Source organism: Pteropus alecto, unplaced genomic scaffold (genome assembly GCF_000325575.1).
Source record: "Pteropus alecto unplaced genomic scaffold, ASM32557v1 scaffold88, whole genome shotgun sequence".
In the NCBI taxonomy this organism is placed as follows: domain Eukaryota; kingdom Metazoa; phylum Chordata; class Mammalia; order Chiroptera; family Pteropodidae; genus Pteropus; species Pteropus alecto.
In genome coordinates, this window is record NW_006494611.1 from 9,394,514 (window position 1) to 9,418,602 (window position 24,089).

General features: G+C 36.4%; 2 protein-coding genes and 1 long non-coding RNA gene across 4 annotated transcripts in view; 2 read left to right on the forward strand and 1 right to left on the reverse strand.

Annotated features, from left to right (window-relative positions):
* The window catches only part of CHUK (conserved helix-loop-helix ubiquitous kinase), a 33,411-nt gene extending 28,702 nt beyond the window's left edge, over positions 1 to 4,709 (forward strand). Inside the window, exons 19-22 of the mRNA XM_025042269.1 lie at positions 45 to 120; positions 555 to 691; positions 2,694 to 2,793; positions 3,522 to 4,709. Of these exons, the coding sequence (XP_024898037.1) occupies positions 45 to 120; positions 555 to 691; positions 2,694 to 2,793; positions 3,522 to 3,551 (343 nt within the window). The 3' untranslated portion in view covers positions 3,552 to 4,709. The remainder of the gene's footprint in view (positions 1 to 44; positions 121 to 554; positions 692 to 2,693; positions 2,794 to 3,521) is intronic.
* LOC112474096 lies at positions 2 to 7,114 on the reverse strand. The gene is made up of 2 exons (XR_003044273.1): positions 7,020 to 7,114; positions 2 to 718 (listed from the first exon to the last, which is right to left on the reverse strand). It is a non-coding gene; the product is annotated as an uncharacterized LOC112474096 (long non-coding RNA).
* A 26-nt stretch (positions 7,115 to 7,140) lies between these two features.
* ERLIN1 (ER lipid raft associated 1) overlaps positions 7,141 to 24,089 on the forward strand; it is a 32,233-nt gene continuing 15,284 nt past the window's right edge. The window contains exons 1-7 of one of the 2 annotated variants that reach the window (XM_006925887.3): positions 7,141 to 7,225; positions 7,539 to 7,662; positions 9,378 to 9,459; positions 12,743 to 12,789; positions 14,503 to 14,564; positions 16,835 to 16,960; positions 18,647 to 18,720. In XM_006925887.3, the coding sequence (XP_006925949.1) occupies positions 7,550 to 7,662; positions 9,378 to 9,459; positions 12,743 to 12,789; positions 14,503 to 14,564; positions 16,835 to 16,960; positions 18,647 to 18,720 (504 nt within the window). In that variant the 5' untranslated portion in view covers positions 7,141 to 7,225; positions 7,539 to 7,549. Of the gene's footprint in view, positions 7,284 to 7,538; positions 7,663 to 9,377; positions 9,460 to 12,742; positions 12,790 to 14,502; positions 14,565 to 16,834; positions 16,961 to 18,646; positions 18,721 to 24,089 lie in introns of both variants that reach the window. The other variant, XM_015600020.2, reaches the window with a different exon arrangement.

Here is a 24,089-nt window from a genome sequence, read left to right on the forward strand (position 1 = left end):
ATTGCCTGTGTAAGTAACTTTTAATGAATTCATTAATGTGACATTGATTTGCTGTTATTCCCTGTGAAAGGGGTTTTTATCAGCATGATCTGGGTCCTCCTGAAGACCTGTATATTTTGTGTTGGGTTGATGCTTGTGTTCTTTGCTTGGTGTCTGACTAGCAGTTCAGATGCAGGACTTCATGATCACCCTTCATTTTCCATTATCTTTTCTTTTCTAGTCTCCTGTTTTTATACTCTTCCCAGCCTTACATCACTGTGGTATCCCAACCCAATTTGGGGTAGATGTGCCTGACTAGTTAATAAAACCAACACTTTGTTCAACTGCGTCTCTTTTTCCTCCAACTAAAGTGCAATTAAATAGGTATCTACATTTGGCTTTAGTCAGGGACAGGATAGTTAGTATTTGTATGCAAAGGTTGCGGTAGTTTTGTACAGAAAGACTCTGGTTGTGCATATAAGCAATGATAGAAATGTAAGTCTTAGGAATATGGTAGGAAATTGTTTGAATCAGTGGAGGTACTAGCCTATAATCTTATTTTTATTTTCCTTCAGACACAGAGTTCAGCCCGGTCCCTTGTAGGATCCAGTCTAGAAGGTGCAGTGACTACCCCTCAGGCATCAGCATGGCTGCCCCCAACTTCAGCAGAACGTGAAAATCCTCTGTCATGCGTGGTAACTCCTCAAGATGGGTGGGTTCACTTTGTAACAATAGATAGCTGTAAACACAAGAGCAGTGGTAGGAATGAGGCAGTAGAACATAGTGGTTAAGGCAATCTTCAGTGCTGTGTAGACTAGGGTTCAGTCCTACTGTCCCTTTGTAATAAATAACCTTGTGCAACTAATTTGACTTTCACTGTTCACATTTGCTCACCTGTAAAATGGGAACTGCTGTGAAAATTCCGTTAGACAATGTATGTAAAGCACTGGGAAGTAAATATTCAGCAGATGTTACTTATTGTTAGCTCAATCCAAGTCCTAAATTCTGTTATTGGTTCATCAGTTCTTTTACCCAAACTTTATTCCTTTCTTAATCATTTATCTCTGAAAAGTTATGCTGTCTTTTTGCATTGATTATTTTGGGGTCCTTGATCATCCCTCCAATAAATTGTTGAGTTTAATATATTTTAAAACTTAGTATTTCTAATATCTAATTTTCAATGCCTTAAATCAGTTTTGCAAATAAGAACTGAAGTTTAAAGCCTTACATTTCTTTTAAGTCCTAACTCTTCTGCTAAAAGCCGACTGACTATCCATTTCTGTTATTTTTCTCAGCATAAGATGTGCCGTATCCAGAGCCAGTGGCTCTTTGCTAGCTTGTGTATTGTCGCTTTTCTCACAACTCATGGAGACCTCTACAGCACCAGCATTTCCTCGAAGCTCTGCCCATAATTAGTTTTGCAGAAGTGCAGCCATGTTACATCACTGCTCAGGAGGTCATGCAGTTGCACATTCTGCACTCTGCTTTTATGAGAGAAAAGCACATGGCAGGAAGGCAGGCTGATATCAGGTATTTTAATTTTTTAAAGAAAGCAAGTTCTAGGGTATATCTTGGGGTCATTATAGATTTGGCCCAATGTAATACCACCACAGCTACAGCACAGGCTATGATTAATTATACAGACTTTAGGAAATATTCCATTAATCAGAGTTAAATAAAATTTAATACATTACTAACCTTTTTTGCTTTCATTAAAGGCTTTAGGTTTGTTAGGGGATGCTAATGGTTGCAAATGTCACTTCTATACAGGTAATTTCCAATCTGAGGTTGTGGTTGTTGGCAAAAGTGTATCTGACAAGAATTTTAAATACATTTCAGTAGTAATACATTATAAAGGAAATTGATTTCAGTTATTTGTACCAGTGGTACTTTACCATCAAGGATTGGGAACTGTTAGCCTCAGTTTTTCCATCTGTTGAATAAGAGCTGAATTAGAATCTAGTTCTAAGCTCATAGTGGCTATCATCCATGGCCTAGAACTGATTCTAGTAGGGACTCTGAGAGTAGGTAGAGGTGAGGACAGAGGTCATATGGAAGAGGAAAGCATGGAAGGCGGAAACCAGACTCAGGATTTACTTCAAATATAAACTTTCAGGGATACTTCTTATTTCTGGGCAGCTCCCCTGTCACACTGTTTTCTTCTGCTGTCCTCAGGAAATCAGCTTGCTTGTTTCCTTTTTTGTTGCTGTCATCTGTAGTTTCCAACCAGAGTTCACCTTCCCTGATCTTTACAGGACAGATAGACCTTTGTATTTCCTCCCCTACCTTTGTGTCTCTGAAGTAAGCATGCTGATGTTCTTACTACTTGTAAGGAAAGGGAAATATTCCAAAAACAAAAAGAGATCTTTCACTTGTCTGTGCCACAGGGATCTTTTTTTGGGGGAGCGGGGCAGGGGTAGGATTGTATATAAGTGCCACTTGTGTTTCAGAGGAAAATCAAATTGGAGTTATAGTGGACTTCCTATCATTAGAATTGGGCAGAGGCAACACTTGGAATAATAAGCAGGACTGTGCCTCTGAGTGGGAATGACGAGGAAACTGAAGACTATAGGAATCAGCTGTATTGAAGTGCTGGGTTGCACAGTTACAGGAAAGGCAGTGATCATCCTGACCTTGAAGACCAAAAAGTAGAGGAAATTCATATGCCCCTTTGCTGAATTTGAAAAGGAAAGGCTTTGTTTTTCAACCCACAGAGAGACTTTGGCACAAATGATAGAAGAAAATTTGAACTGTCTTGGCCATTTAAGCACTATTATTCATGAAGCAAATGAAGAACAGAACAGTGGAATGATGGTGAGTTTTATATGGATATGTGTTCTAGGCATGTTGGGTGCAAAGGTTTTAACTTCCCATGCTAACCTTACCTGGTGTTTGAGATGCATATGGGAAATAGAAGAACTCAGAGGAGAGAGCATTTGAGGAATATACTTGACCTCAAATTCCCATCTTCTCTTACTCATAGATATACTAAGATTGTATCATCAGTAATCTTCAATAGTGGCATTTTTGGTCAAATTAAAAGAATGGTGAGCTTTCTTTGAAATGTGACCACGGAAATTGAATGGTTTATGTCTTTTTGCTTAAGCAGTCAATTTTTTCCAATAAGATGGGGCAAGATTTATATTATAATTCAAATAAAGTCACTGCTGTATACAAGATGAATACTGTTAATATAGTTGTAATTAATAGAAGTATTTCTGTTAAGATTTAATTACTGATTTGTTAAAACTTGGAGAAACTACAATAAAATGTTTACAGAATTAACTTTTACTATATTTTGTTTCGATGTCAACTCTTTGTATTTCCTATTTGCTCGAAATATTTATGAAAACTCTTTGAAATATATTTTTAATTAGCAGAAAATAAGGCAAACTCTCTAATTGTAACTTATTTATACTTTTGATTTTTCAGCTTTTGTTTATAAAATGTCCAAACATATAGAAAACTTACAAAAATGAATACCCATAAACATACCACTTATAGTCAACATCTAATTATAACTTTTTCATGCTTGATTTTAGAATCTCGATTGGAGTTGGTTAACAGAATGACTTGGCACTTATTCACTGTCCCCAAACGATCTATGGAAGTTGCTTCCATATTGGAAATATATTTTCTCCCATGAAACCATTCTTCAGATACCATTCAGTGGAAGAAATGGCTGTGATCAAAAACTACGCATGATTTTACAAGAGAAATGTTTTGACTTTGGGTAATTTTAACCTCTGTAACAGATAGAGTTTTATCTCAGTGGACTTGTTTAAATACTATAGCTACTTAGGAGCACCACCGCAATCCAAAACTTAAAACTTGCTAAAACATTACTTATTTAACTGACTAAAAATACCTTTTAAAATTTAACTTTTGGGCATAAGACCAAAAGTTATACAGAGAAGAAACCTCAGCTAACATGTGTTCTAAGTAAAAGTTGTCTACCTGTTTCTGTGGAAGAGACTGCTTACAAGTAAAATTGTACTTTTTGAAGAATAAGCCCTACCTCCTTGTGTTGCACTCAGCAGTGCTCTTCCTGGCATCATAAGGAGTTGAGTCAGCCCATTTTCAATTTTACTTACATTTGACAGTATCCCTTTCCTACAGAAGGGATTGTGCATCTGTGCCTTAAATACCAATCGATTGTCATAAATCGTAAGTGTGCTATGTGTATATGTATTTAAGATGTACATTTAGTAATATCGAAGAGAAGATGCCTGTTAATTTATAATGTATTGAAAGCTTATGTTTTTTCATTTGTAAAAATGGGTCATTTGTTTCAGGAACCTTTCATGTCTTATCATAAAGATTTATAAAGGTCTGCACACCTGAATCTGTAATTCCAAAAAGCTCTGAAAACAAGGTTTTTCATAAGTTTGGTGACAAAACTCATTTGCTTGCAAGTCTAACCTGAACTGACATTTGTTATCCCATTTAGTGTGAATATTCGTTTATTTTGCTGCAGAAATATTTGGTGGAGAGGGTGCTGCCACAGACTGTTGGGGTTTTCTGTAGTATAGTATATGCACTGACTTGTCTTTCTAAAACCTGAAAATTTCATAATTCTGAAACATCTGGCCCTAATAATTTCAGATAAAGGATGTGGATCTATATCACCTGTTTAAGTAATTTAGAAAATATTGCTTTTTAAAAAAATGTGAAATGCTTTTGTATTATAGACAGTTTTTCACTTTGTGTATTAAATGATTTTTAAATTACTTTTTGACTCTTCATTAAAATCAGATGAATACAGTTGACCTTTGAAAAATGAGTTGGTTAGGGGTGTTGACTCCCATGCAATGGAAAATCCACATATAACTTTTGACTCTACAGTTGGCTTTTTGCATCTGTGGATTCAACCAACCAAAATTGGGAATGCAAAAGTACCATTTTTGATCTGTGGAATCTGTGGACATGAAACCCGTGAATGAGAAGGTCTGACTGTATTTATTGAAAAAAGAAAAAACCAAAAACATGCATATAAGTGGACCCACACAGTTCAAACCTGTGTTGTTCAAGGGTCAACTGTAGTTGAATATGGTTTGGGAAAATGTGAAGGTTCCGTGAAATGGAATTGGAGCACGAAATAACATAATGGGCTCCGACTGTATTTTCCTTAGGAAATATACAGGACTTATAGTAAAGAGAGTATTAGGTAGCTTCTTTACGATAGTCTTCACCTGAGATGTCCTATCACCACTATCCATTTCTAAAATCCATGCTCATATCTTGCCCTATAAACTGATGTCTTAGTTACACCATCCTCATTTTTGTTAGTAGTGTCATTTTCCTAGTCATTAAGTCTGAAACCTTGGGATTGTCTTCTAACTTTTTAGTCTTCTGATACTAACGTTTCTCTAAATATGGAAATTCTGATTCAGCTGTTAAAATAGGCAGTCTCTTGCTTCTCTAGTTCTAGGTTTTAATCAGTAAACATTTATTGGGTACCTGTTGTTTGGAAGATACTGAGCTAGATGGCTAGTTCAGAAACAGTTAACAGTACAGTAAGAATGCTTATCAGTAAGAGTCTCAACACTGCAAGCCATCCAAGCATTAGAATTATTGTTAAAGTGTTTTTTAAATGTTTGTGTATTTTCTAAATATCATTGTAATAACTGATAAAAGATCTGTAGGGTGGAGACATTTTTATGGTGTGTGGTTAGGGTGATGGACATCAGGGCAGCCTGATCTACATGACATGGGCAGGTGGTGTGAGTCTGAAGAGATTATTATAGTGAGATCTCCTCAGACTTGCTTTTGATGCATGAGCTGACCACTATTTTTTGTTGGGTGACACCTTTTCAGAGTTGAATGGCAGTCGTGAATTATATACATTTCATTCTCTAATTCAAACAATATTATGAAAAACTAAGAATCCATCCTGAAAGAGGGGCTGGAATGAGTCATTTTTCATTCTTTTTGCTTTTTGCAAGTTAAAATAGCTAAGCTCAGCAAATTTCATTTATCTGGATAATGATAAGGTCCCAGACATTCCTAGTAAGTGCACTTATTGAAGAGAGAGTCCAGAGTGGTCTGGGAGCACTTGCTTTAATGAAGACGAATTGATTCTATTTACCCTTTGCTATTTCCACTGTTACTACCATTCTAACTTTGGGCCTGCAGTTTCCTAACCACTTGGTTCTCTGCCTCCAGTCTGTCTCGTCTCTAAGCCATTTTGCAGACTCACTGGCCGTAAAGCACTGTTTTCTCATACTGTTCTGCCCAAGAGGTTACAGGACCCTTCAACCCTTGTGTACTCATCCACTTACGCTCCCGTTGCTAGCCTTTCAAGGCTTACAGAAAGCATACTGCCCAACCTACTCTAATACACTGCCCTTATTTCCCTTGTATTCATCCATCTCACTCCCTTCTCTACTCAACTGTGTCCCTTTTGTTTTTAGTAATATATGCACATAATGATAGTTTAAAAGAACAGAAGAATATACAGTGAAGAAGTCTGTTTCTTTTCATTCTCTGGCCATCCAATACCTGGTCCCTGCAGAAAAAGTATATTTGAGCCTTTCAGAATCTGGGCCTAGCCCACCATCCCACTCCTTTCCATCATACTTGCTTCAAGTAAGCTCAAATGCTCCCTATTTTTCGTTTTCCTGGAGGACGCCCATTCCTATTGCTTGGATAGCCCTCATAAAGCCCTCATTAGATCAGCAATTCTGGTCCAACAAGTGCTCAGGAAAATACGTGATTTGTGAATATGCGGCTAGACTGAATATCTTCCTCTTCTGAACTTCCACTTCACTTGCAACAAGTCTGGTCGCTCCTGAATTCAGTGCAGAATCCATGACTGAAACACGTGCTTGCCACACAGAGTTCGGTATAAACCACAAAATGACAAACGGAACAGCTACCACACTGAGTGAGGGAATGGCTCTCCGCACAAGAACAAATTGGCCAGTTCCTTGTCCTCAGAGGCCCTCTCTTTTCTCTGCATCCCTGCTTACTCCCTATTGCCGACTTCTCTTCTCTTCCCGAGCGGGAAACCAGCAGTGCACGGAAAAGAGCACACGTACCTTCACGGAATAGTGAACGGTAGATATCTGGGAGAATTTTGTCCTGTTCGCTCCCCGTCCCTTTGGTCGCCCGGCGATCCCTGCGTCGGCTTGCGTGCCTGCGCAGCCGCAGTGCCGGGCGAGTGGGCGGGGCCGGTTGTTGGCGGCGGTTGGCGCGGCCCGGGAGCTGGCTGCACGTGCGGGCGGGGGCGATGCGTCACTGATCGGTGAGGTGCTGCGGAAGGGTGGGCGTCCCTCCGAACTCTACGGCTGGCCCCCTTCTCAGTTAGTGCCTTCTGTCCCGGGGAGCGGGGGTGTCACGACGCTTACCGAGCAGGGGCGGCCCATGGACCGCCTCCGGCGGAGGAGTTGGCGAGGGGAAAACGGGTTCTGCGAGGAGGAAAGAATGAGGGAAAAGGGGCACAGGACTCCCCGGCTCGGCCTGCGGGAGGGAGCCAGTTGTCTGGACGCAGAGGGTGGAAACTAGAGGGGGTAAGCCTGTCACTTACGGGGCGAGGGGTCCTTTCCTCCCTTATTCAGGAGGAACAAGGATGAATATGACTCAAGCCCGGGTTCTGGTCGCTGCAGTGGTGGGTCTCGTAGTTGTCGTCCTCTACGCTTCCATCCACAAGATCGAAGAAGGACATCTGGCTGTGTACTACAGGTGAGCAGCATGTGCAGTCAGTTAAGGTACTAGAGCAGGTAGAAAGAGGACTCCTGGAGTAGTGTCTTAGAAGTTGTTCCTTCTGTCGCGTCCAGGGGAGCCCACTCCAGTTGTAGGAAGCGATTTTCGTCCCAGCCCTAGGGAGCGTATGGGGGCCAAGGCAGGCTTTTGCAGAGCACCCTCAAGGTGTTGGACAGTTTCAATGCTATGTACATTTTGTGCAGAGGTTGAAAGTCTCTACAGTTATTCCTAGTAGACATTAAGCTCAATTATTTGTAGAAAAAATTAAGGAAGGCAGCAGTCACTCTACTTGTGACGGAAGAGTTGGATAAATCATTGTATTCCATACAACTTGTACAGGCTTTCAGTTTGCAGCTTTAGGTGCTATTTAGAAACTAGTCCTGTTTGTGATGGTTCTTTAGATTTTTTTCCCCTTTAAAAGCCCTTAGTGTCTGGTTTTGGCTTATAAGGTCAAAACATGATGACTATGACAATTGTTTATATCTCTCCCCTGGACCGCAAGAGATACAAACAGAACATTGATGGGTCACCCTCCTCCCATCTTATCCTTTCTTTTAAAGTTGAAGAAAGGAATGTGTTGCTTTCTAGTTGAGCTCTAAAAGCTTTTCCTTCAACATAGTACCACCTGTTCCTTTTGATACAAAGGACAGTTTTGATAATGATGTATTTGAAAGGGCTTCAACTTTTTGCTTGTTTCCATCATCCCCTCCAAAGTAATATTTCTACTTTTAGATCCATCCTGAGTCTTAGAAACTGCCTTCCCTGTGAAATGCTAGTTTCAAATAACAATTTTGATGAAATGTTTTAGCAAATGGAGGTCTAGCATAAAAAAAAAGACAAATTAGTTCATATTTCCATCTAGTTCAGAATTGTCTTCCTGGTAGTGAAACCAAGGAAAGGACTTTTTAAGGTACGGCTTTCAAAGCATTAGGGATAGACTTCAAACAGTTCGTTTCTTAGTTTTTGTTATGAATTCTTTACAAAACTGTATTTTCAAGATAGAAAGCTAAGTACTGTGAAGTTACTCTTCACTCTTTAAAATAGGACTTCTTTTATATATTTGCCCCCAAATGCCTCCTTTTTGTAATTTCCAGAATTTGGTGAACAAGTCCACACTTATATCCTATCTATTTATAGGCTTATTCCTTCAGCCTTTATCTGTCCATGCTAATTTTTTGTTGTTTTTATAGACTTTATGTCCCCAGTACTTTAATTGCCTGGTAGGTAGATTAGAAGAATCTTGAGCCTCAGAAGTTTTCTCCTTCCTTGAAAGTTTGTGTTACCTTCTTTTTCAACCTCATGATTAAATATATTATGTTTTGAACTGACTTGTGTTGTGTACAATCGAAGTATAGCAACTAAGAGCCATTAGAATTTTTTTTCAAAGTGTTTCTCATATGGTTAAAGACCAAGGAGAATCCTCTGTACCTGAGAGCAGTGCTGGAGACCCAGAGGTATGGTTGGCCAGGCTTATGAAACAAGATGTAATGCTGGCAGTTTAATGTGATTTTTTTTTTTTCACCTTCTTAGCTCTGGCATTTATTTTAGGGACCAGCTGTTGTTCGTCATGAGTAATTCATATTAGTGAGGCTTTAATAAGTCAATAGCATGAGTAAGAGGAATGTTGTAGCATTTTAAATTTGGAAAGATAATTTTTCTTTATAATCTTGTGAAATTGAAACATCTTTTTGCAGGGGAGGAGCGTTACTAACTAGCCCCAGTGGACCAGGCTATCATATCATGTTGCCTTTCATTACTACGTTCAGATCTGTGCAGGTGAGTGATTCCTAGGGAAGCCTCTACACTGGATAGACAGGTGTGGCAGGAACAGTTATCACATTTGTGGGTGGAGAAAAATTTCATTATCGCTTAAGCAAATGGTGGTATTTATTTAAATGCAGGCGTTAAAGTTCAGAGTACAGTTGTGTCACAGCACAAGTTGTGATTTTGAATCACCTCACTCTCTTGAAGTATATTAGAAGTAAGAGCTAGGCAGCTTGAAAGAACTCACTTTTCCCATCTCTATAGTGATATGCAACAGGTTTTCTGTTAATGCTATCAAAATAAAAGCAGGACTTCAGAACACAATTAGAAATACAAACCAGTGATTACTTGGTTTACAAGAGTGTTTGGTTTCCATAGAGGCAAGCTCTTGGACTACTGTTAACAGTGGATCTGAATTTTTATACACAGCTTTTTTGCCTCACATTTTTGTCTGGGACATTAAACACAATTTTATGTGAATGTTTTTAGTGAATGTTCTATTTTGATAGCCTTCCAGAATATTTGAAATCATTCTGATCATTGAGAACAGTGTCTTGGCCATGGGAGACACTTAGTAAATATCTTTTGACATAAGATGACAAAACAAGATTAAATTGTGACTACTTTTGCATGCTCGGTGTGATCATGAATCTTTGGATTCAGAAGTGTGTTTACAATCTGCTGCTAATTTTTCAGGATTTAGGAAAATTTAATATATTTAATCTTGTAATTTAAGTCCAAGCTTCCTGCTAAGTGAGAGTTTTATTACGAATACATAAATCCTCCAGGTTTTCTTCCAATTCTCTTTTAGATGGCTTAGAGCAAGAATTGTGTCTGTTTAAATGAAATATGTTCTTCTGTTAGTCAGACTGATTTTCATAGTTTTCCCATTTTTATTTTATTCACTCTTACCTAGGTTCTTGCTGTCACTTCTTCTCTCCCCATCTCTCTTTCATTTTCTCCTGTCTAAATCTTGCCAGCCTTCTTAAGGCTCATTGCAAATCCCTCTTCTAATCAATAGCTCTTAAAGTCTGTATTGTAAATTTTGGCCTTTGCTCTTATTTCTTTTAATAATGTCGTCTTATATTGTTCTCTAAGTTTTTGTGTGTATTTTCTTTCCAGAAAGTCTCCAGAAGGCAGGGGTCATAACCCATTTATATTTCTGACCTTTCTACTTGTGAAAGCAGTATGGTGTAGTGAGTGTGGGGCCAGAAACTTGGAAACTTAGGTTCTGGCTCTAGCACCAATTAGTTACATGACTTTGCAAAAATCACTTAACTGCTTTAGACTTCAAGTTATTATTCTTTCATGAAAAAAGGGGTTTTAATTACATGACCTCACCAACAGCCCAAACAACCTATAATGATGTTATCAATGGCATTATCAGGCCCTTAGAAATGATGGGCTTTTTTAGATCTGTTCAAAGCCAGGCAAATATGTCTCTACGTTCTTGGAGTTTGGTATGTTGAGTTATACTAATGGAGAGATATATGTAACAAGTGCAGTATACAGTACATGTGTATACACACACACACACACACACTAAGCTGTCATACTCAACAAGAAATGGAGATGAAATCAGTAAAAAAATTTTCAGTGTAAACTAATATACTTTGCATTTACAAAAAAATTAAATGCTGGAGCCAGTGTGACTAAATAGGAATGTTCTCTTTTTTATATGTGAAACAGTAACATCTAGAAAAGAATTATATTAATAAAACTCTTTTAAGAAATTGTTCTTATATGAATGAGACGTAAAATTATTTTTAGGAATTTTTGGAACTCATTAGAAGATGTAGCCTTCACTAATCCCTTCATCCACTCTACGTAGAACCTGTCACTATATTTACCATCACTCTAATCTCTCAACCCTAGAGTTAAATTCTATTCTTTTCCCTCCTGGAATATTGTATGCAGTCACTTACTAAAGCCTTCCTCTGTTATGTCTTCTGTATTGACAGCTTTCAGTTTCCATGGCTTTCACTAAATCAGCCTAAATAAATTAATGCTTTAGCTTCCCAGCTGGTTTTCTTGCCTCTAGATGTGCTGGATAATGAGAACTGCACCACATATAAGCAAAGGAATTAAGGAAAAAACATGTTTTTGAAAGGCTTATTTTGAGGCTGTATATGAGATGGACCAGGGAAAGCCCAAGCCCCCCAGCAAATATTCAGAGCACTTGACCTGAATCACCATGTTCTCAGAATTTCAACTTTCATTTATATCGTCCCTTCTGCTTCAGGCAAGCCAGTCTGCTTCCTGTCGCCTGTACACACAGTTTGTCCTCAATTTTGAGTATTTGAATAGAATATTCATTGAACCTAAGATGTTTCTCTGCCTTATCTGTTCTTATTTCTTTCCCTCTAGACCTGGCTTATAAATACTTTAGCTCAGAGAGCTTTTCAAATGATTGTTTTACTCTCTGCCACTTAATGCCTAACAATTCAATTTATGCTCTGTTATTTTATATCTGGTATGGATTGCTTTATAAGAATTTTATTTCCTGTGTTGGAATGTGAGCACTTTGGGAACAGGGACCATGCTTCCTTTTTCCTTTGTATTCCATGAAGTCATATGTTGCCGTGTGCTTAATAAGGTGTAGTATGTCTAGAACACACTCATTAGGTGCTCACTTATTGGAGGTCTTAGAGAGAAGTAGAAAGTCATTCTGGATCCGACAAAGGTGTGATAGGGGCACAGTAATTACGTACCAGATCGTTGGTTCCCTATGAGAAAGCAGTGGTCGTCGTGGCACCTCTGTTAAAAAGGAAATCCAACAGATAATTTGAGATCAGTAGGGTTTGAACTAAAATATTGACTAATTTTAGAGGAAAAAGTTGCTGTTGAATTCAAGGGTACCTTTGAATCGTAGACTAGTCGTATGCATATAATAGTTATCTTTTACCTTCATTATGATAGTGGAATCAAAGTTCAGAGCACAAGTCCTAACAGTAGTATCCTCGTGGGTAGGGCATGTAATTTATAATCCCAGGCCAGCAGCTCCAGACAAATAAGGAGACTCCGAAAGGTTTGAAATTGAAACTTTTAGATTAGACATTGAAGCTTTTCTAGTGCATCCTGATTCAAACATTAGCTATAAAATATTTTGTCTCAAGGCTTTCATGTCTACTAGGATACAGAAAGAAATTACCGTGATAGCTAATCTTTGGTGACTGAAATTGTAACGGCGCTCCTTATTTACGTCTCAGCAGTTCTCCAGAGGTTTTCCTCTGGGACCAGTAGTTCTTTGACTGTATGTATCCCGAGTATTGATGAGATATTTTCTCCTCCCCAGACAACATTACAAACCGATGAAGTTAAAAATGTGCCTTGCGGGACAAGGTAAGCTTTCTCCTCACCTACCAACCTCCCTTTAGTTCTGATGGAGTTTCTGTTGATAAATTGTGATCACTTAAACATTTTCCAAATAGGCATGATAGTAACCTAGGGAGATTTCTCTTCTAAGCAATATTTGAGGAAAGCCCTATCTCCAAATAGGAGTTTTCCGTCTTAGGAGTTATTAGGGTGCTATTGAAAAAAATCGGGTTTTAGAGCCAGCAGACCTAACTGCGAATATCAGAACTGCCACGTCTGCTTTATGGAATTTTTTAAAAACACATTTTATTTTTTAGAGCACTTTTAGGTTCATAGCTACATTGAGCAAAAAGTACAGAGTTCCCATATACTCCTTGCCGCTACACGTGCCTTTATTGACTTTTCTAAGCTTAGTTTCCTCATTTGTAAAAATGAGGTAATAAGATCTACTTTGCAGAGTTATTATAAGGATTAGAATTAGTGTATATAAAGCACTTGACTCAGAGTAAGGGCTCAGTAACAGTTTAAAATGAAATCATCTCACCGTGTCATCTGTAGTATTACCTGCCACCTAATTTAGAGTTTATGATTCAGTAGGTCTGGATCGAAGCCTGAGAATTTGCATTTCTGGCAAGTTCTCAGGTGATGCTGATGCTGCTGGTTTGAGGACCCTACTTTGAAAAATTGCACCCTAAAGAATTTTAGGGAGAGACAGGCAAGCAAGGCCCAAATTATTTCTAGAGTATAACCAGTACATTGAATTATATCAAAAGAAGAATGCAAAGTTGAAGGTATGTTTTAAATGCTCTATTACAAATGACTAAAAAGTATCATTATTACAAGCCTATATAAAAGAGGGATTGACATCTATGGGAAGACAAATGCTTTTTAGAAGGGAGCGTATTTCCTGTTTTAAGGTATTTGATATTTGATATCAAGTTCTCCCTAGGTCTGTCTTTAACTCTGTTTTATGGATTCTCATTAGAGATGACTCAAAATTGGCAGCTGGTGAGATTTTGGGTAAATTTTATTTTCATCTTCATGCTTTCTTATAGCTCTCAGATTATTTTTAGTAAGCAGGTATTGCCCTTTTTTATGAGGAAAAAACTGGCATTGTAAATTGGTAGGAAGGCTTAGTTGTTTAGTTTTAAAATCTCTAACTTCGTATACCTTAAATTGAGGTTCACATGCTCTCAGGATAGGAAGCCGTTAATTAACAAGACCTGTCTTTCAGGAGTGTCAATTTTACTTGAAGGTATGGGAGGGAATTCTTTTTTTCATGTTAAAATAAATACAGATTAAAAACTAGATTAAAACTCTTGATGAATTATTCAGATAAGGCAGGAAACCAAAAGAATTTCAGACTGTGGCTGGCCTCCATACTTCCTGGAAAACCATTTTACTTGATTCCTTGATGGAAGAGTTTGAGAAGAACACTATTTTAGCTGTTTTCAGTTAGTAAGGGCAAAGTACTAAGTAGTTCTAGGTTTATAGGTTTAGTCTTCATGTGAGCTAATTTGATCACAGCAGTTACAGAGGTGAGCCTTTAGTTATGAGAGGAGCAGGTGAGTATGTGCATAGGGTTATTTGAGTAGTAATTAGTGGGGTCATTTTAATGAGTCAGCAGTATATGTCTTTAGATTTTCCTTTTAAATTTCTATCATATGTGATATGTCTGATGATCTTGGATTACAATAGATTAGTGTTCGGCTCACACATTTTCCATTTCTTTGATTTTAGTGGTGGAGTCATGATCTATATTGACCGAATAGAAGTGGTTAATATGTTGGCTCCTTGTGCAGGTATGGTACTGATCTATTCTGTCGTTTTTATGGTTATGATCAGAATATTTATAACTGAGAGATTCCCTGAGGAATAGAGAGGAACTTTTAAAGTTTTATGACCTCATTCACTTCTGATAGGTATGAAAAGAATCACTGGAATCTTCTTCATTTCTAGGGAATAGTGGCAATAGGTCACAAGTCCTGAACAGAGTTGACTTTCTGCAACTGTGTGGGTTAGTCTTTGTTTTTAAAGAGCAAGTCAGTCATTGATTATCTCTAGAATTTCTGGACAGTAGCATTTTATCCTGTCAGGATGAGACATAGTTTTCTTGCATGCTGAAAATCTATAACAGATCAATTTCTGGGCCACATTGATTTGTGACCATAGGAAAATTTTTTTCTAGTTGAGATTTACTATAACTTGAAAAGCAATATGAAAGTCCTTAGTGTGGGAAAAACATTTTCTTGGTAAAAGATGAAAACCCAGAGAGATGGAGTTGATACTGTTCAAATCAAAAACTTAATTAGAACTTCTGAAGAAAATCGGCTTTTTTTATGTTTGATTTTTTTATCCCAGTTTTTTTTATTGTGGTAAAATACACAACATAAAATTATCATCTTAACCATTTTTAAGTGTGCAGTTCTGTGACATTAAGTATATTCAGATTGTTATGCATCCATCATCATCCATCTCCATAACTCTTTTCATCTTACAAAACTGAAATTCTGGACTCATTAAGCAATAACCCCCCTTTCCCCTTTTCTCCATACTGTGGCAACTACCATTTTACTTTCTGTCTCTATGCTTCTGACTGCTCTAAGTACCTTATATAAGTGGAATCATACAGTATTTGTCTTTTGAGACTGGCGTATTTCACTTAGCATAATATTCATGTTGTAGCATACATCAGAATTGCTTTCCTTTTTAGGACTGAATAATATTCCATTGTATGTGTGCAGCATATTCTGCTTATCCATTCATCCATCAGTGTACACTTAGGTTGCCTCCATGTTTTAGTTATTGTGAATAATGCTGCTATGAACATGAGTGTACATGGGGCACTTCGAGACCCTGCTTTCAATGGAAAGATCTGCCATTTTATCTTTATTATTAAAATTGGCATGCTTAGTATGTACACGATACTGTATTCAGCAAAAACAATTTAAAAAGGTGAAGTTAGAATTTTTGTCCTAAGGAGTTTTTATTTTACTTGATGTGATACCAAATATATATTGGAATGTAAGTTCATGCTAAATTTCATGTCACTGGAACCAGCACAAATAACAAAAGGATTTCAGAGCAGAGAGCAAGTTGTATTGTATTAGTGTCAAGTGGATTTGGATTATATTTTTCAGTGGTTAAGTATTTTTCTTGTTTTTTTCATCTGCTTTCTCTGGTAATAAGTCAGTGGAATGGATTATGGTTTTCGGAAAAACAGAAGAAATTGCTGGTTCTCTAGCCAGAGATAAAGAGGAAACTGTTGGATGACCAATTTATTTGGAAATGACCAAGCAAATTAGTTAGTTAGCAAGTATTTACTGATGGCCTCTCCATCAAGGGAAGGCCAGTGGAGCAAGTCTTTGGGTCTGAAGGGAGAAAGCAGCATTTTTTAATAGGCAGAGCATGGGTTCTGGTATGGTCTAGCTTGTGTCCTTAGGTACATCTCTGAAATTCTTGGTTTCCTCAGTTGGATTTTTTTGTGTGTGTTCAAATTAAATGCTAATATATACAAATTACCTGACATAAAGCCTGGCCCATTAAATGTTAGCTGCTTTCCCTTCTAGCCTGGTAGTGGTGGTTTTTTTATAGCCTTTAAAAACTGTCTTTTTGAAAATGGTCTTTTGCAGCTACTTCCTTTTTTTATTCCTACTGTTCCTCAATTAGTTCAGGCCCTCTTTACCTCTTAGCTAAACTTTTGCTTAGCAGTAATTGCCTTACACTTTTCTGCCTCTGATTTTTGTGCCTCATAATTCATCTTCATACCGCTGCCAAAGTATACATATGGTTGTGTGTCATGCCCTCACTTGAAAACATTGACAGTTCCTTATTACCTCCAAGATATGTATATTCTCCTTAGTATAGAATTCAAAGTTTGACCATTAGAATTACAAATGCAATAATGTCTGGAAAATTGAGCATGAAGAACACATCAAGGTTTGTGAGTTGTGTTCCATGTTTTCACTGTTTTTTGTTGTCACCTTTCTGCACGTGTAGTATATCACTATAACTTTTACCTTGGCTGAATTAGAAGATAAATGGGTAAACATGGATTGTACTTCTCCTTCAGTTTTTGATATCGTGAGGAACTACACTGCAGATTACGACAAGACCTTAATCTTCAATAAAATCCACCATGAATTGAACCAGTTCTGTAGTGCCCACACACTTCAAGAAGTTTACATTGAATTGTTTGGTAAGTGTCTTATTTGTTTTAAACATGTAAATAACCAATTGGAAATCTTTTTCAACTTGTTTATGGATGCTATAATAATATTAGTAAACATACTATTTGAGCAATTCTGACTATAGAGCAGTTGTCTTTAAAATATTTCTTAAGTTTAACATTTCCTATGATTAAATTAATAGTTACTCAGACAAGATATTTTAAGGGTGATAACCATTTTCTGAAATGCATAATATATAACTTGGTAGAATTTGGAAAAAGATCATTACTTACAGACTATATTCTAACTATAACTTACTAAAAATTAGCTTTGTTGCTATTTTAGTAGATAATTTGAGGAAATCTAGAAGTCTGTGTCTGGCAGTTTCCCAAGACCCACCTTCATGTTTGATGATTTGCTAGGACCGACAGGACTCAGTGTATAGTGTACTCACAGCTAAGATGTATTACAGCAAACGGATGCAAAGCAAAATCGGTGAAAAGAAAAGGCACATGGGTGAAGTCTGAAGGAAACTGGTCACAAGCTTTCAAGAGTGTTCTCCCAGTGGAGTCACACAGGAGGAATCAATTGGTGGATTTCATCTTACAAAACTGAAATTCTGGGCTCATTAAGAGTCCAGATTACTTAATTACTCCAGCGTGAAATGTTGTCTACATGGGAAGGTCACTAGAGCCCAGTTTTTTTTACTGGACTCTGGTCATATAGGCACTCTGGACTCTTGGCTTAACACATTCAGACTCCTAGAAGGAAAGCAGGTATTCAGCATAAACCACATTGTTTAGATAACTAGGCACAGTGAGTCATTCTTATCAGTTCTGGAATAGTGGGAATCCTCTTTGAATCTAAGTTCCCAGGTGACAGCCAAGAACAACATGCAAACAGGCTTTTCTAAGGACCATAGCTTCTGGCCTGCTGTTAACTCTTTTCTGCACAAGTTAGAAGTGAACGTTCTAACCAGGGAGTGGGTTGTTTCTGTTGGCTGCTCACTTCTTCCTCCTGCAATTCTTAGTGAATTTCTTAGAGGCAGGCATAGGGATGGTTAATCAATTTAGAAATCCACCAATTGATTCCTCATTGATAATTGACAACTACTGGATGGTGTATGAGAAAACTTATCTGTCCTGATTTGTCACTTCTCCAGTCTTTTTAATGAAGATAAAAGTACTTTTGAGGTGGATCGAAAATTCATGAGTTAAAAGGCCAACTGAAGTGACATCTTTATTGTCCATGAGTCTTTTTTCCCACTATTTTTAAATCCAAAATAATGGCAGTGGTCTGTGGAGATGAAATTTAGTTATTTGGGGCTTTTGAGTAAAGATCAAAGATAGGAATTCATGTTTTTTTAAAAAAAGAATCAAGACACATATTAAGTAACAACACTGAAGATATTAGAGACCTAGATTCTCCACTTATTGGATAAATTTAGAATAGCTACTTGTCATCTTAATTTCTTTGTTCGATAATTCCTCATTTTCTCCTACACAACAGGAAAACTAAATATATGTATATATTCATATATGTGTGTACATATATAGTTTGTTTTTATATATGTGAAGTATTCTAAGGTCTATAAAAGGGTGGTACCATGGAAACTTTAGGTCTAATAATGATTAGTTTTGTTTCAGTATTAATACAATGTAAACAAAATTTTTTGAGTGTTATGAGAGCTGTTGTTTTTGGCTTCAAAAAAACAGATCAAATAGATGAAAACCTGAAGCAAGCACTGCAGAAGGATTTAAACGTCCTGGCCCCAGGCCTCACCATACAGGTAAACTTTTTTTCTAGGGAAATTTGAGAACTTTGAATTTAATTGTCCTTTCGTCAGACTGTTTATTCAATAGTTATTTCATCGAAGTGCTATGGTGATTTATAGAATACTTTTCTTGGTTCTACTTTAGGTCTCTGCCAAAATAAAATACTCTTGTAGCTTATCATGGATGACATTTTCTTCTGAACTCTTAAGAGGTAACAGATAAGCTAAAGCACTTAGAAGGAAATAAAATCCATATACTGCTATGTGTGAGGCATTACTAAGATATAGTAATGGTTATAAATCAATATAAGAGTAATCCTTGCCCTCAGTAAGATTATGAAAACGGATTTCAATTATAAGATTTGAACACTAATTTTAGACAAAGTAAATGTCACAAAATATTAATTGACAGGTGAATTGATTGGATCATTATGACTTTAAGAGTTTAGAATTAGAGATCATTTCAAGAGATTATGCCTGGAAATAACTGATTAATTTGGGATTTTAGGTAGGTTTAGAAGAATTAATAAGATTTATATTGGGCCTTTTGAGCCGTGCTTCTTACTCAGGGCTGCTTCTACATCTTTCCCTTCTAATAAAACTTCTTTTCTACTGTAAAAAAAAAAAAAAAAAAGATTTATATGGGGGAAAGGAGTAAGGAAGGCAATTCAAGTGGATGGGATGGCCTGAATAAAAGCAAGGTAGCAGATTAACGGTGGTGGCATTGGGAGATAGAATGGTGAGAGGTTAAATACCTGCTTTTTTGGGTCAGTTTTTGTTTCAGATTGGATTGAAATCCATTAGTGGGTTCTAGAATCAGTTTTAGTGGGTTGTGACCAGCATTTTAAGTAAAATGAAATTGAATGGGAAAAGAAACCAGAGCGCAAGTCATCTAGTAAGTTTTAAGGATCATTTTGTGAAATTTTAGTTTGTTTTACATAAGTGTGTGGGTAGGTGTTTATTTTGGATGTCACTGTAAAATGTTTCTTACTATGGTCATGATCAATAAAGTTTGAAAGCCAAGGCTCTTGGTTACCTAAGAAGTGGTAATATAGCTTCTAGTATCCTTTCTCAGAGTTTCTAGGAGATCAGTTGATTGTTGTGGTGAACATTACTACAGTTGAAGATAAAGCTTTTGTGTCACATGTCTCAAGTGTCATGCTGCTACTGAGAGAGTGTATTCACTGTGAATGATCATGTGTGATCTATAAACAAGACCTGAAAGATGGCGAGGGGTCTTCCTTGTCCTCGTTCATACTATGCCATTATCTCTGGTGGCTGCCTGCAGCTGGGAGCTGCCAAAGTTAAGCGGTCATTTGAACTGTCCAGAGCTAACTTGTAAAATCTCTTGATTGTAATTCAGTTGTGACTGGAGTAGCTTTTTCAGTTTTAAAGATAATAAATGTGAATATCACAGACTTAGATTCTGTTCAGGTTATTAATTTAGAGACCTCATTCTTTTTAGCAGCTGCCTAGAATTCCTTGCCTTCTATTATATAACCATTTTCCTATTTCCACTTTTTTTGCTATTAGTAAGCAAAGGGTGGTGAACATTCCTGACACATCTCCTTTTGTGTACAAATTATCTTTCAGAGTGGCTGTACAAATCCACATTCTTACTAGCAGTATATGTGAATATTTGTTTCTCTATAGCCTCACCAACATTTGAAGCAGTCAGACATACTAATTTTTGCTAAGTAGATAGATGTGAAGTTATGTCTTTAATTTGCATTTCCTTATTTATGAGGTTGAGCATCTTTGGGTTTGTTGATTGTTTTTTCTTTTTTTTCACTGATGCATACATAATAATACTTTTATGTTCTAGATGTTTTTATACACACATGTGTTGTATATATTGTAAAAAAAAATGTTAGATATTATGGAAAAGATGAATAACAAAGTGAACTTGACCATAATCTTACTATGCAGAGTTAACAGTTCTGTCTTTTAAGACTCTTCTTAATGTAGAGGAACATGTTTGTTTATAGGTATAAGTAATATTAAACTAACATGGAATCCTACCATACCTGCTGTTTTCACTAACAGTATAAAAGCATCTTTCAAGCCAAAAATACAGATTTGCTGCATCATCACTTTTAATGGTTTTATTCAGTTAATCTCAATGGCTTCCAATTTTTACTATTATATACACGCTGTGACCAAACTTATACATAAATTTTAAAAAATCTTTTCTTTAGGATAAACTCTTAAATGTAGGATTGATGAATCAAAGTGTATATATTCTATCTGGGGGCCTTTTGATACATATTGGCAAATTGCCTTTCAGAAAAAATTTTAGCAGCTTACACTCTCCCATCTGTAGTTTGCTGCACATTTGATTGTGTGAACGGACCCAAATAGTAGATGCATGCCTGTCCTTGTAATCTTTTTGTAGAAAATTAATCAGGTATTTTGAATTATTGAGGTTGAAAGCCTAGGATATTTATTGGCTATTTGTTTATTTGTGAATTACTTGTTGTGTTTGCTCATTTTTTTAGTTGTCTGTTTTTTTCCATTGATTTAAATAAGCTATTTAATGTTATTCATCACAACTCTTTTTTTAAATGTATAAGAAACATTTTTCCTAGTTTTTACTTTGCCATTTAACCCCTGCCGCCCCCGCCGACAATTCTGAAGTTTTAAACATTTATGTTGTAATTTTAGTATTTTTTTCTTTGTGGTGTTTTACCATGCTGGCATACTTTAAGAGCCTTTCGCCACTTTAAAATATAGAAATTTGAGTAAAATCAAATTACAATATTTTCCTTCACTTTTACAATCGTTATTTTAGATTTAGATCTTAATTCATCTGGAATCCATTTTGATGTGAGTTGTGAGGCAAGACTCCAATCCCCGTCCTCTCTAATTTGGCAGCAACAGTAATTTCTGAATAATTTATGCCCCTGTCTCCCCCCCTTGTTTGAAATACCATTTATGTTGTATGCTAAATTCCATTATATAGTAGAGTCTTTTTTGGACTTTGTTCTGTTCCATCGATCTTTCTATTTCCTATCCTTTCATTACTTATTGAGACTTTGGACTTTTCCCATCAAATATACATTTCTTCTGTTTTTTTCCTGTTAGTAAATGTCATCATCTTCCTTTAAGAACAATCTTGATGAGTGGGAGGCATCTTTGACCCGCTTACCGATAACATCTAATCAGTCCACATATTCTGCTGATTCTACCACAGAAATCCACGTAAAACCGTTCACACCTCCATCTTCACTGCCACACTCTCTTGCCTGGCCCTCTGCGGTAGTCTCCTATCTTGTTTCTCACTTTCACTTTATCCTTGTCCATATCATTTTCTGTATAGCAGCAAGAAGGATCTTTTAAATTCAGTTACATATATTGTATTTATAAAAACCGTTATTGAATGAAAAAATGTGACTTTATAATACTTATGTTTTAAAGCTGGTAGATCAAGTTCTCCGTTGCTTTGGCTGCTTTAGTCTTGTTATAAAATAGTTTCTTGTAGTAGTTGGAATGCATTTTTTGGAATTCAAGTCTATTTTTCAGCCTTCCTATTTTTAACACATTACCATATGGTTTTGATAATTCAACTTTTTATTCGCTTTTAAAATCTGGTAAGATACATTATCTTTTCAAAATAATAGCCTTTGATATTTCTGCCAGCTTATTCTTCCAAATCATTATTGATATTTTCAAGCTATATCAGGTATCTCAATTGGTGTATAAGTTTTAAAATTGGGAACATAATTTATGGCTTTACTTAATCCTCTCACTTTTGTTTCTTTTAGAATATCCAACCTAGGTGAGAAATTCCTATCCCAAATTATATTAATACTCATGAATTTAATGAATTTTAATACTGTTAAATACGTAGTCTTTCTTCTTTTAAGCATTGGGGCATGCAAATTATTTTTGGTGAATTTATTGTATATCTGCAAGTTTGCTGAATTCACTGTTTCTAAATTTTTTGGTTAATTTTGTGTGTGTGTGTGTGTGTGTGTGTGTGTGTGTTTATCTGTATAACCCAGAGCACTTATCATGAGATCTACCCTCATAACAAATGTTTTCAATACATTATTATTGACTGTAGTTTCAATATTAATACAGCAGGTCTCTAGAGCTATTTATCTTGCTTGACTGAAACTTTATGAATTTCCATAGATTTTTTTTAGTTATGAATTATGCCAAAATAAAAATCTTGACTTCCCTCTCCACAACATGCCAAATCATCCTATTTTAATTCTTCATGAAACACTCATAACTACCTGAAATTCTGTTGTTCATTTATTTGCTTTTTGTTGTTGTCTATTGTTGGTTTTTTCCCCTTAAAATTTTAAATTCTGTGAGAGCAGTCTTGCCTTGTTCTTTGACGTATCACGGCGCCTGGAACAAACAGGACTTAACAGGACTTAACTAGGCACGCAATTAGTTTTCGTTGTTGAATGAACATTCTTGTCACAATCACTATTTTAATTTTCCCCTTCTCTGTATTTATACTCCATTTTTCTTCTTGAAAAACTACTATGGCGAGTTAGAGTGATGAAAATAGGGATCCTTGTTATTTTTTTCTTATGTTATTTAGAGGAATGACTGTATTATATGCTGGCCTTTGGTTTAAAATGTATGTTTATAACCCAGGGGTCAGTTTCAACAGATATACTTATTTCATCAACTTTTTTTTCGCTTGCTTTACTCACTGTGTGTGCGTGTGTGTACGTGTGTACGTACACATATGCTCGTGCTCATTTTGGCCATTGTTTTTGGATATCTTGTCATTTTATTTCTTAAATCTCTTACGCAACTTACTCATGGTATCTGTTATAGTAGGTGTTTTTATTTTCACATTTGAAAATTATGAGATTTTTCTAAGATTTGCAAGCACATAGTATGTTCCTCAGCCTCATACAGCAAGATAGAAGTCTTCAGAAAGCAGTTCCTATTTTATGCTCTTTTTTTATAAGACTAAAAAGATAGATGGCTAGTCTCTTAATTAACTGCAATATGTCAGTGCTTCTCTCTGAATCATGCTAAAACATATTGGAACTCCTCCGTATTTGTGACAGTCACATGGTGAAATCTGGCAGCTCTCACAAATTCTGGTTCTGAATATTTGTGTCTAGATAGCTCCATGAGTTGTTACTTACGGCCTCACATGCCTCACCTTTTAGTATGTAATGAGTTTTTTCACCACAATCCCCAGATTCTTATTTCATTTCACTCTAATTCTTGTATTTATTTTTTTCTCTTTACCTTGATCTTTTTTAAAAATTGTGTTTTGTTACTAGTTTTAAGTATATAGGACATTGGTTAGACATTTATATAGTTATAAAACAATCCCACTAATTGCTCTTCTTGTATTTAGTTTTGATAATCCTAAAAATTGCCATATAGCTTTCTTTGTTCTCTTT